The 14,048-nt window shown below is 35.2% G+C and overlaps 1 protein-coding gene across 4 annotated transcripts; it reads right to left on the bottom strand.

The window, feature by feature from the left end:
- Positions 1-1,336: 1,336 nt before the first annotated feature.
- Positions 1,337-12,429, bottom strand: LOC127553731 (inosine-uridine preferring nucleoside hydrolase-like). Of its 4 annotated transcripts, none has more exons than XM_051984671.1 (6): positions 12,136-12,429; positions 9,886-10,082; positions 8,553-8,729; positions 7,053-7,164; positions 3,644-3,780; positions 1,337-2,337 (listed from the first exon to the last, which is right to left on the bottom strand). In XM_051984671.1, exons 2-6 carry the CDS (start codon positions 10,066-10,068, stop codon positions 1,987-1,989), a joined length of 960 nt encoding a protein of 319 aa, XP_051840631.1. In that variant the 5' UTR covers positions 10,069-10,082; positions 12,136-12,429; the 3' UTR covers positions 1,337-1,986. The 4 variants fall into 4 exon arrangements, with proteins under 4 accessions (XP_051840631.1, XP_051840630.1, XP_051840629.1 ...); XM_051984670.1 differs by lacking the exon at positions 12,136-12,429 and adding an exon at positions 11,352-12,096; XM_051984669.1 differs by lacking the exon at positions 12,136-12,429 and adding an exon at positions 11,121-11,213.
- Positions 12,430-14,048: the final 1,619 nt, after the last annotated feature.

Below are 14,048 nucleotides of genomic sequence, written 5' to 3'. Positions count from 1 at the left end.
AATTAAAAAGGAATTTTAATATTAATATTAAATAATTAGATTAAAATGAGATAAATTAAAATTAATTAAAATAAAAATAAATTAATTTAAAAATTAAAAAATCAAATTCTAATATTAAATTAGAAGAAAAACAATCATTTAACTCCTCATAAACTCAGTTTTCTCCTCTGTAAAATGGGAATGATAAGAATACCAACTCCACAGGGAAGATCAAATGAGGTTGAATATACAGGTGTGTGTGTGTGTGTGTGTGTGTGTGTGTGTGTGATATATAGATATTCATACCTTAAAGCAAATGTTAGGTGGTAGTAGTAGTAGTAGTAGTAGTAGTAGTAGTAGTAGTAGTATCATACATATTTTCCCTTTATATCCATCCTTGAGTTTCTAATATTAGAAACTTGTTTTATCCCCAACATCCCTTTATTCCTATATAGATATATGAGTTTGGAGGGGTGTTGTCCACATGTCCCTGTCACTCTTGAGGATAAGAACTGCTCCTTCTTTAATCTTTATTAATTTTCCAAGTCATACCACTGTGCCCTGCTTTATGGTACAAAGCACATAGAACACAGTGATCTTTAACAATGTCTGTTGAATTATATGAATCTCTCTATTCAGCTTTATCTTTTCTTTTCTTCTCTCATGCAACTGTACTTAATGACTTGTGTATTGAAATAGGGGGACCTCAAAAAGAGAATATATTAAGAAGTCAAAGAATGATATTATTGCTAGTTTTTAGATTAATTGACTCAAAAAGACCCATTCTTCTCTTCTCCCCAAAACTAAATGAGCTAAAGTTATTTTCTTCCTTTAGAATTGAATATCAGCTTTTACTCCCTTCAGTTACCCTGTCCAATTTATTTGTGTCATGGCACCTTCCAGATGATGTAGTCCTATTTGAGAACAAAGGATAAACAAAAACAAATTCAGCTCAGCCCATGGCAATGCTTTCTGGATTAAGTGCAGAGAGAGACGGGTAAAAGGGTTTAAGTCTAAAAAGAAAGATTTTTAAATCAACATTCAAATGAACCAGTTACTTTTTAAATTTTGCTATAAAATTTTTAAACATACCATCACTTTGGACAGCATTCATTTCCCCCTCTAGACTTTTTGACTGAGTGGTTAAGTCCTAGACACTATTAAAGGTAATTTTTTATGGAGACAATATATCTTTTACACTATTTTCATGTTTATAGATTAGTATAACAGAGAAACACAGTACCTTTGTCTATATTCATTTTGCAAGTAATCAGTCAACTTTTGTTAAGTGCATACTAAATACTCTCCTTACCATAGAAAAAGACAAAGACTCTTGTCACAAATGATAATAAAATCATATCAGTCAATCCATAAACTTTTATTAAACAAGATTATTTCCGTGGAAACAAACTGAATTCTAGTTTAAACTAATAAAATCAAGACAAAAGGTAACATTGTGGTTTGTCAATATAATGCCATCTGTATGAGGTAAGGTGAATTAAATGAATGAATTCTCTCAGTCTCAACTGCGTTGGGGGTCAGTATACAGATGTAAAACTGCAAAACTGCAAAAATCTCAGAACAGAATCTATGCAATGAAATCATATGAAACTCATTTGAATTCTGACAAATAAGGGTCATTAAACATTGCTCCTCATGAAACACCAATGTGCTTATCAGAATTTCTTTCTTTTTTTCCTCAGTAGTATTTTATTTTTCCAAATACATATAAAAACAAGAATTTACTTTCAATGAACATTTTGAAATTTTCCCTTAAGATTTTAAAACTGGAATTTGGTTCCAACATTTGAATACATATTTGAATCTTAATTATTTCAAGATTTGATGATACTGTGATTTTTAGCTGAATACCTTTATTAAAATGAAAATCATTATGTGAGATTATAATGGAAACTATTTCAAATCAGATGAGATATAACAAATATAGTGTCTGAAAACCTTACAGTCCTAGATCAATGTTATTTATTATTTTTATTATTATCATTACTATTTCAAAGCAGCCATCAGAAGACCTTTGAATTTTTCCATATCCAGCTCTTTTGCGATTGAAACTCTGTTTACTTTCTGAAGTCTGTCATCAATATCCAAAACCATCATTCCTCGAGTGTGGGAGCCAGTCAGCTCCACAGATACAGCACAGAAGATGGATTCTGTGATCAAGTCCTCATCCACTGCAGCTGCCATTGCAAAGCAGTCACAAGACACAAATCCGGGTTTCCGGTAGAGGGCTCTTAATTTGGGAATGGGGAGCTTTTGGTACTCTGTGGTCACTGTGTAGATTTCTTTCAAAAACTTTGCTTTTTCACTGTCCTGTGAAGTACACTTCTCATAAAATTCCTATAGACAGAAAAAGACAAATGCTCTTTATAAAGTTTATTCTTCATTTTAAAAAATGAACTAAAAAAGGTCTTATTGTCACACTTACCAACTAACATAATTATTCCTTTTTTCCAATCTTCCTGCTGCAAGTGATATAGCAAAGTGACCGAGTCAGCCTTGGGAAGCCCTGAATTCATGGGCTACCAGGACATACGTATATAATTTTGACAAAGTCACACTTTCAGTGCTTAAGGCAACTAGGACTATATTTCTGAGAAGGTGAGATCTGTATTGAGAAGGAGTTTCTTCACCCTGGAATTTCCTATCCTAAGAAAATCACAGGTCATTCCCTATCTCTATCTTGTACTTCAACATTAAAGCAGGACATTAAAGCAACAGAGCAGAAAATAATGAATATCAGAAGTACATGGAGCCCTCCATAAATGCACAATTTTCTGATATGGAGAGCCAGGCTTTGAGTACGCCTGGACCAGTGGCGTCTTTGGGGCTATTGCACCATGATCAAAGGCTCCTGGATTCTTCCCTTCAGCCAGTCCCAAAGATGCTAATAAATAGCTTTGTATCACGGAGCCATTAATTGCTTGAGAGGTAGTCAGGAATGGTAGAGAGGATCCCAGGCCCGGAGTAAGGGACACCATGGGCAAATCTCTAAGACTAAATGAAGCAGAACAGGGGGTGAATAGCAGGGGGAGAGGGGATTGGATCTTTCTGGGCACTCCCTATGCCCCAAAATCACGTTTGCTAAAAATAAAAACAAAAATCCTCAAAAAACATCTTAATGTATGTGATCCATTTAAATGCCCCCCCCCCCCCGCCCCAAAAGTTTTCACACATCCTATGTCTAATGCTGCTAACAAGTGTATGAGTGCAAGCATAACTGTATATGTCCATCCAAAGTCATGGTAATAATTGATGGCTGCTGATTGTGTGTTTCAGTGTGAGTTTTAAAATTTTGTTTTAATCCAAGGCTGGGTGAGCCAATAGCCATGATGGTGGGATATTGAACCACTGACTCTATGGGGGGTGGAGTGGGAAAAAACAAAGCACCACAGAACTTAGTTTTAAACTTAATCTAAATTATTAGCAGTTTCTCCATCCCTTTTGTAAGTTTAGACAATCAACAGAACAATAAATGAAACCCTAATGATTTCCAGGATGCAAATACTCATAATGAAAATTAATAATTAGCTTTCTCCATCTACTGCAAATTTAGCTCTAGCAGGCCCCTGATATGTTATAATAACCCAGAAGGGTGTGTAACTGCATATTTCAGAAATGCAAGGGTAAATATCTAACAACTTACCCAAGACAGTGAATGCATACATGCAAATTCCCAGGTTGTAATGGAAGTCGGACAAGTATATTCATTTAAGACAATGTAAGCTGCCTCTGGGTCTGCTGCGAAATTAAATTCTGCACAGACATCAATGTTTCCTCTGGCTAATGAAATATATAAGAAAAAAACAATCATTCATTAGATTTCATATTTTCTCATTATTTAAATAAATACATGAAATAAAATAAAAATGAAAATTCAGAAAGAATTCAACTAATTAGTTGTTCAGTGAAAATCCATAAATAAGTTAGTTCTTTAGGACTCAAGCATTTTCCCAGAGAAACTGTTATAGATAATAATCAGGATCCCAGACCAACCTATAAAACCTACTTTACCCATAATGCCTTAAAATATATAAAAAATAATGCCTGTGTCAAATGATTAATATAGAAATTTGTTTTGCGTGTTTATACACATTTGTAATTGGTATTATTTTTCTTTCTTTCTTTCTCAATAGGTGGGAGAGAAATGGAGTCTACTGGAAATTAAATATAAAATAAAATTAAAATTTTATACACACACACACACACACACACACATATATATATATTCATGGAAACACATAACTCATTTATTCTGTTGGAAAATGGGGTCTGTCTTTAAACATATCTCCATGGTAATATCACCTCCCCAGATCCAACACTCTGAAAGAAGGAAGAAAAGACTCTCCCCCCTCACCTTTTTTCACTGACAGGAATAGGGTTCCCTCACTGAAGGGCTGCCTAGATAGGGTCTCTTGCAATGACAGTGCAAGGGGCCTGGAACACCCGAAGGTGTATAAACTTCAGGAAGGTTTGAGAAATGACAAGGTGATGAAGAAATGACCATTATAGATCTACAATGTCTTTGCTTTTTTCCATTTCATTCTTTCCAGTTTTGTTGAATCAAAATAATTGGGCATTGAAAGGACTGAGGTTTTTATGATATTTCTTATAGTGAGATCTTTTAAAAAAATAATAACAGCTTTTTACTCTCCAAAATACATGCAGATATTCATTCACCCTTGCAAAACCTTGGGTTCTATATTTTTCTCCCTTCTTCCTTCCCTTCTCCCTCCCATGCACAGCAAGTAATCCAATATAAGTTAAACATGTGCAATTCTTCTAAATATATTTCCACATTTATCATGCTGCACAAGAAAAATCAGATCAAGAAAGAGAGGAAAAAAGCAAGCAAACAACAACAACAAAGTGAAAATAGTCGGATTTTAATTGAAAATTGTACTGATCGCAGTTGTAAATGACCATGGTAATCTAATGTTTGATAAATGAAAAGAATAGAAAGCTTTTGGGAGAAGAATTCACTATTTGATAAAAATTTCTGGGAGAACTGGAAAACAATTTGGCAGAAACCAGGTATAGAAAAACATCTCACACAGTATACCAAGATAAGATCAAAATGGGTACATGGTTTAGATATAAAAGATGCTATCATAAACAAATTAGGGGAGCATGGAATATTTTACTTGTCAGAGTTATGGATGCGGGAAGGATTTATGTCCAGATGAGATATAGAGAGCATTACAGGATATAAAATGAATAATTTTGACTATATTAAATTAAAATGTTTTTGCACAAACAAAATCAATAAAGCCAAGATTAGAAGAAAAGAAAGAACTTGAAGAAAAATGTTTACAGCAAGTTTATATGATAAAGGCCTCATTTCTCAACTATCTAGAGAATTATAAGAATTTATAAAAATATGAGTTGTTTATAAGAATTTTTTATTTATATTTATATTATAAGAATTATTTATAAAGAATATAAATACTTTCCAAATCTTTAAAGGTGAAAGGATATGAATAAGAAGTTTTCAGAAAAAGAAATCAAAGCTATCTATAGTCATATGAAAAAAAATACTCTAAAATTCACTATTAGAGAAATATTCCAAAATACCACTTTATGTCTCTCAGGTTGGTTAATATGACAGAAAAGGAAAATAAATATTGAAAGGAATGTGGGAAAATTGGTACACTAATGCACTATTGGTAAAGTTGTGAACTGATCCAATCATTCTGGAGACAATTTGGAACTATGCTCAAAAAACTACAAAATTGTGTATATCCTTTGACTGAGTAATAACTCTGCTAGAGTTGTACCCCAAAGAAATAAAAAAAAAGGAAATGGATCTATATGTACAAAAACACTTATAGCAACTCTTTTTGTGGTGGCAAAGAATTGGAAATCAAGGGGGTTCCCATAATTGGGGAATGGCTAAATAAGTTGTGATATAATAATATGGACGATAGATAGAATAATATAGAACATAATAATATAGACTGCTATAAAATATGAGCAGAATGCTTTCAGAAAAACCTAGGAAGACTTAGATGAACTGATGCAAAGTGAAGTGAGGAGAAGCAGGAGAATATTGTACATAGTAACAGCAATATTGTACAATGATCAATTTTGAATGACAGTTATTTTTTTAATTTTTAAATTTTTTTATTATTATAGCTTTTTATTTACAAGATACATGCATAGGTAATTTTTCAGCATTGACAGTTGCAAATCCTTTTGTTCCAACTTTTTGCCTCCTTTCCCCCACCCCCTTCCCTCAGATGGCAGGTTGACCAATACATGTTAAATATGTTAAAGTATATGCCACTTAGATATTCTCAGCAAAATAAGGATCCAAGACAATTCTGAAGGGTTTTTGATGAAAAATACTCTCCATGCCGCCAGATAAAAAACTGATGGATGCAGATCTTATTTATTTTTCTTGGCTTTTTTTGTGTTCTTTTTCCACAAAATGACTAATACAGAAATATGGATGTATGACTATGTATGTATAACCTATATCAAAGTGATTGCCTTCAGAAGGAAAGAGGAGAGAAGGAAAGAATTTGGAATTCAATTTTTAAAAAAATGTCAAATGATTTATGTGAAATTGGAAAAATGTAATATATAAAAATTATATTTAAAACAATGAATTTGATGTAATAATAAATGACTTTGTAGAAAGAAGAAAGAAACTTAAGGAAATAAAGCACTTTAAATTATTTGGCAAATAGGGGTAAGTTAACTTCCTTCTGAAAGTCAAGGAAGACAAACTAATTTCTAAAATGGGAATTAGAATGTGATTTTCTTGAGTGCAGGGTCTATTCTTTTTTTTTTTTTTTTTTTTTGGAATCCCCAACCTTAATACTATTCCTAGAACATAGTAAACACTTAAATGCTTGATTATAATGAAAATGATGATGATGAAATTAGAGAAAATATACTATTATTCTGAAAGGTAGGAAACTGTATTCTTTTTTTTTAACCACTATTAATTATAATTAATAATGAATTATCAATTAATTGTTAATATTCATCATTATCACTGCTTTGTAATGACTATGTAGTATATGTATATATCTTTTAAAATTACTTACAGTACATATTGCCTCCCATTATAGACATATTTTTAATTTTCTTAGGAAGCATTGGGTCCATTTTCACTGCCAAAGCTAAATTAGTCAAAGGTCCAGTGGCAACCAGAGTTACCTGCAAAATACAAAGTCATACTTCTCAACATTATAATTAGAAAATTATAAAATCTTTGAGTAGCAGGTTTTTATGTTTCACACAAACTGCTTTTTAGCCATCTCTCCCTTAATCTATATTTGCATATTGAGTTTTTTTCAAATTCAAACAGAAATTTAACCTTATCCTTTTAGATTTTGTCTTTTTGTTTTCTTCTGCCCATCATTCAAACCTGTTAAGATGTCTTTGAATGTCAATTTTGTTATCCACTGTGTCAGCCATTCAGTCATTCTTTCTAGCTTCATGGCAATTAAACATTCAATAAGCCTATAATCTATGCCTTTTTCTGTCATTGATAAAATTAACTGTTGAACAGAACCAGGTCAAAAACAAAATTCTGGGATATTCCACTGGAAACTTTTTTCCTCTAAATCAATTTATTGGTTTATACATCAGCACTCACTGTGTGAGAGAATGAGCTTACTTATCAACACTTTTATTCTATTCTTTTATTTTATCACAACACTTTTATTCTGTTATTCTATTGCAATTATTTTATCCCTAAAGCATAATGAATGGCCTAGGATATTCTAGTAATAGCAAAGGTCTAAAGGGGCTGGAAGGTATAGGGACTTTAAGGGTCTGAGAGATGAGAAAGTATTATAGATTTAAAGTGTTTTTAGTTTTCAAAGATGTATATGTCAAATATAAAAGAATATTAGACATAAAAAAAATATAGGATAGTACCTTGATTCCAGGGCAATTTCTGACTGAACCCTCAAATATAAGGTCAGAACAGTAACAATAGTAATAGTAATAATAACTTACATTTGTATAACATTTTCATAAAATTACAAAATATTTTCTCATATCAAAGCTACTTATATGTACTTATCATCTAGTCCACATTGTTATCTTGTCCATAAAGATTTGATTTTGTCAAATGCTTTGTTAAAATGTAGAAATGCTACATGCAAGATATTCTGTAATGTGTTAATTATTATAAAATCTTGTTTAAAAAATTAGAGGACAGATTTGAACTCAGATCTTCTTGACTCCAAATCCAGCATCTTTTCATTTTGTTACCCAGCTACCTGTTAATTTATAAACTTTCTCCTAGCTCAGTGGATAGAATACTGGGCAGTCTCTCTTTCCTTCCTTCCTTTCCTCTTCCTTCTTTCCTCTCCTCCTTCCTTCCTCCCTTTCTTTCTCCCTCCCTCTTTCTGTCCCTTCCTTCCCTTTCTCCCTCTCTTTTTCCTCTCCCTTCCCTCCCTCCTCCTTCCTTCTCTGCCTTCCCTCCCTTTGCTCCCTCCTTCGCCTCCCTCTTCCCTTCTTTCCAGGAGTATTTAATAAGATAGTGTTAGAAAAATGGAAGCCCCAAGTGTTATCATATGACTTGACAATTTTACCATTTTAGGTCTTTCGTTAATGATCCTTATCATTGCAGTTACAGCATGTTCATGTTGCACTTGGTCTAATCTAGGAGCATCGGCATCAGGTATGTCCCCTAAGCCATCTGTTCCATAAAAATAATCATTTTGCATTCTGTTAAGTAACGGGGAGGAAGCTCCTTGGTAAACTGGGATCTGAAATGAAATGTCCAGAAAGAAAAGTCAGACTGACCAAATTATTATTTTTTGTAAAAGGGCTCATATTTCACATATGAAAACATGCAACTATAAAGATCTGTGACATGTGGTGACATAAGCTTGCAATCTCCGCTCCCCAATAACTGAAGGCAGGTGGACCTTTGGAACTCTGGGCTAAGCTGAGATGGTCTGCACTAAGTCAGTTATTGGTATGTGGTCTGTCCTCAAGAATAGGGAGCTACCATATTGGGTCAGGAGGGATGAGGTGACCTAATCAAAGAAAGGTCTTGTGTTGATGAGTAATGAGATTCCATCAGGAATATGCCCCCTATATTTCTAGCCTGGGTGTGTTAGAGAGCCCAATTATAATTTTAATTAAAACATTTTTTTACATAGTATTTTATTTTTTCCAAATACATGCACAGATACTTTTCAACATTCATCTTTGCAAAACCTTATGATCCAAATTTTTCTCTCTCCCACCCCTTTCCAAGAGTGCAAGCAATCTGATATAGTCTGATAGGGTAAACGTGTGCATTAATTAAATAATTTAAATAATTATTAAAGTAATAATTAATCATAAAGCACAAGTTAAAATAATATTAAATATTTTTATTTAAAAGGATTAAATAGTGACTTTTTTCTAATAATGTTACTAAAATGAATTCTTTATATCACAAATTCTTTCCCAAATGATATATTCTAGTTATTGTGCTGTCACTTTTGCAACATGGATAGGAGGTGGAAAAGCAAAACTTCTAGCATTCTCAGGTTCTTCTACCCAGAGCTCATAAAATTCAAAGAGCAATGAACAAATAGGTGAATAGATTATTAGGTTAGGGGCAGTTAGATAGCTCAGTGAATATGGGGTTGGACATGTAGTCAGGAAGATCTGAGTCCAAATTCAGCCTCAGATAAGTGATTCTGGGCAAGTCACTAAACCCTGTTTGCCTCAGTTTCCTTATCTGTAAAATGAGCTGGAGAAGGAAATGGATACCAAGAAAAACCCCAAATCGGGGTCAGAGTATTGGCCATGACTAATTAATCAAATGACAAATCCCTAGTGCAGTGCCTTGAACATGATATGCACTTAATTACTATATATCTATTGAGCTGAATTATAAATATGTTAATGCAGAGACAGAAACGTTACCTGTGGATGATTACACTTTTTTAATAACCGAAGGACATTTTTACACACATTTTCCACTGTCGTATTTCCAAAACAGCAAGTGATCCCTAGAATTTCAACATTAGGTGCTGCCAGAGCTATCATTAAGGCAGCAGCATCATCCACTCCAGCATCCACATCGACCAACAGTAATTTCTTTTCCATTGCTGGAATTTCCACTGAAAATAAGATGCAGAGATAGAAGCTTTTAGATTAAAAGAGTAAATATAAATGCAATTAAAAACAGCATACTTTACAAAGGAAAAACTCCCTTTGCATAGAGAAAACTTTCATAAAGTGCTACGAACTCTAATGAAATTTTAAGTGAAAGTGTTTTTTATTATAACACCTAGAACTCTCCCTTAGATTAGTTTTTCAGGAAAACGTCAGTTACCTTGACTGAGACTGGAAGATGAAGATGAAAAAGCCATTCGGTTTTGGTGTTAACAAAGCAAGTGTTTGGAAAAGCCAGGAGTCCTGACAGGATAGGTAGCCAGAACCCTGGGACTGGGAGCTTTTTTTGTTTCACACTGAACGCCATGGATCCCCTGGGCTAAAAATCGCGAGTGTGAGAGAGGGAGATGATGATACCGGGGTATGTTTGTTAGGGGGAGGGGATTGCCACTGCACACAGGTGTGTGCTTGGAGAGGGAAATGGGGATGTGCGCGTGCACCTTTGTGTGCTGTGTGTGTTTTACGGGAGGGCGATGTCACTACTGTGTGTGTGCTCACAGAACAAGGGGTGAGGGGCGCGTGTTTGCAGAGGGAGATGAGGATGCTGGTGTGTGTGCAGGTACGCATGCGCGTGTGCTCCAGGGAGGGAGATGTCGCTGCTGTGTGTCCATGTTGACACGTGTGTGCTGTGTGTGCTGTGTGTGGGGTGGCAGATAGGGTGAGGAGTGCAGGTATGTTTGGGGGAAGATGAGGATGTCTGTTCGTGTGCTGGAGGAGGGAGGGAGGTTATCTCTGCGAGCTAGGAGGTTTGGAGAGGGGACTGGGACTGCCCTTGGGCGTGCTAACGGAGGGAGGCGAGCATGTTCCTGCAGGTGAGACTGAAGCAGGCACGCCCGGGACTCCCACCCCGCCTCCGCCCCCCGCCCGCCCGGCCCCGGTGCTCCCTCCGGCTGGGAGCACTGCCCATCCGCACTGTCTGCGCTCTCAGTCCGAGCCAATTCCCCTCCCCTTTGCCCTCCCCACCACGAAGTCGGCCCCCCGACCTGCGTCCGAGCCGCGCCTGCCAGCAACCCCCGCGAGCCCACAGCTTCCCCGGAGCGGAGCCGAGCGCGCGCTGCCCACCGCCCAGGAGCCGGGCCTCGAGTCGCCTCCCCGCGGGGCGGCCGTCTCACGTGGCTAGTCCTAAAACAGACGTCTTCCTGTCTCAACGCTCAAAATGGAGACTTTGAAAACCCGTAAGGAACAAAACACCCTGCAGAGACCGAGCCACCCACCTTCTCTGCCAACCTGGTGTTTCGCCAAGTGAAAAAGGGCCGTCCCTAACTAACCTAGTTTATTATTATTAATCAATAATTAACTCGTTACCAGTACCCTGCACTCCGTTCTCTAGTCCCTTACCCTGACCCGGTCACTGGAATCCTATAATAAGCAAAACCGTCTCGGACTTGGCAGAATTACAAGTAACACATGAACTGTACATTTGCAAGACTGATCTGCACCCTTCTTAACTGGGCAAGCAAAGGGAATCAAGATTTTTCCAGTTCTTCCTCAAACCATTTTTTGTTTGCTTCAAAAGGAAGGCTTTAAAAAAAATTAAAATCAATATATTTAAAATACACATTTACAAGCAAAGTGTAGGATCCTAAAATCACATTATGTCCTCTAACAAGCGCTTCCCAGAGGCTTATTCTAGAATTCTTAACCTGGGATCTGTGAACCTAAATTTTTTAAAAATAAAAATTAAAAAAATATATAATTTTAAAATAAAATAAAATATTTCAAAATAAAATGATAAAATAAGCATTGCAACATAATTGGTTCCCTATTTTATTGTATTTAAAAACCGCATTCTGAGAAGGGGTTAATAGGCTTCACCAGATTGCCAAAAGGGGTCCATTATCTAAGCGAGTTTAAGGACATCTATTTTTAAATGAAGGATTGCTTCATTGTAGAGCTTCTGCCCTACCCCTCGATGCCAAAAGCAATACCAGGGGTCTTCTAGAATTTGGCTTAAAAATCAGGAAAATTAAAAAGAAAATAAATGGAAAAAAAAAATACCTTTTAGGAAGTGTTGACCGGAGGAACAAAGCGTACTATCCAGATGTTTAGGGTTGGTGTCGCACCTGCACGATATCAGAGGCTAATATAGGTCAGAGGCATTCTGACTATGGCAAGCATTAAAGGTATGTGTCCCCTGAGGTTCCAGGTAAGCTCTCAATAGATGAGAGTTGCTAAAGAGCAAGTGCCTGGAGAGGAGGTAATTTTCTGGAGGACCCAGGGAATAAAATCTGAGCAACAGCAGGTGACACTAACTGGGAGCAGGAGGGGATCAAGAGGGGAAAAGTCCCACAAGGTGTAAGAAGAAAGTAATTCTTAAAGTACTCTCGTGCTAAGAGGTTCCATTTGCACCAAGCACCTTGGATACAAATTACTTACTCCCTTTCCGTGCAGTTATTTCTGCTGTTTAGCATTTAAAGTCCATCACAATCTGGTCCCAGTCAATCAATCAATCAAAGTGTTCATGCATGTTGTTTACCTATGTGGTAATTATTCTGCTAGGCACTGGAAAGTGGAAATACAAAGGTGGAAGGAAAACAGCAATAACAGCCCCGTGCCTGATTTCAAGGAGGTTATATTCTATTAGGGAGGCAATATATAAATTATAATTTATATATAAATAATATATAAATTATTGAAACTGGGGGAATATAAATATATATGAATATATAAATATATAATTATATACATATATTTTATATATAATATTGATATATAAATATATAATGAATAAATATAAATAATATATAAATTTATTGAAACCGGGGGAATCAGGAAAAGCTTTATAGAGAAACTGGTGCTAAAGCAATTTTAAAAGGAAATGAACATTTCTACGAAACAAAGGTGAGGGAATGAAGTCCAAACACAAGATCAGTGCAAAGGTTAGGAGATGAAAGAAACTTTTCCACCTTATTGCATAGTTCTCTTCTTCAGCCCAAATGGCTGACCTGCTGTTCCTTAGACTTGTAATCTTTATTATTTTGCTATTATCTCATAGTGTACTAGTGTTATGTAGATAACACTATGAGACAAATCTGTTAGCAATGAATTGTTTCAGCTTATTTGCATAAACATTAATGTCTGTGAATGGGTTGCATTTTTAATGAAGATTTTGATATGATTGTTTCTAGCTTTGTTTTGCTGTTAGGATTATTTGCTTGGGTGTTAGGTATATGCATGAATTATCAGGACACTCATGTGATACATCCAGAGACACCCAGTAGCAAAAGTGATCTGTGATGTCTCTTATTTGGACTGTTGATATGCATTTACTAGGAATATAATATGGGAAAATTACTTGGGGATATGGGGAGGGAAAGTCTCAGTGTTTTCAGATACTGTCTTCCCTGATGCTCTTATTTTGTTATGATATAACCTTTTATATATGACATATATTCATGTGGAGCTTATGGTGGTATATGGTGTGAAAGGTAAGTCAAAGTCTAATTTCTCCTAGACTGCACACATTCACTAGGATGATGGGCAAAGAGGGAGAGAAAGAAAAAGAAAAAAAATTACATGATAACTTTATTATATATTTAAAAGGAATAGCAAGTTGTATATAATAGATTTGCAATTTCATGTGCAATCATCTTTTTTATTATGTTCTGTTATGGAAATGTTTGTTTTATTCCATAAATTAAAAATAAAATAAATTTGTTTTCCAACAGATTTTCTTTGGGCTGAAGCATTTTTATCCCCAGCAATTGACCTTGAGTTTATCAAACATTGTGTTCAAATGCTTCTTGATTTTATGTATCATTAACTTTTCTATTTTTTCATTAGCACCAAATTGTTTTGAAGATTACTGTTTTGTTGTATATTTGGAATTTGGATACTTCTAAACCCCATGCTTTTACATTTCTTTTCATTATTTCCCTTAAGATTGTTGAACTTTTCTTTTAGATGAAGTT

This window comes from Antechinus flavipes, chromosome 3 (assembly GCF_016432865.1).
Source record: "Antechinus flavipes isolate AdamAnt ecotype Samford, QLD, Australia chromosome 3, AdamAnt_v2, whole genome shotgun sequence".
Classification (NCBI taxonomy): domain Eukaryota; kingdom Metazoa; phylum Chordata; class Mammalia; order Dasyuromorphia; family Dasyuridae; genus Antechinus; species Antechinus flavipes.
Note: the sequence above shows the minus strand (reverse complement) of the source record. Positions and strands in the feature narration are given on the sequence as shown.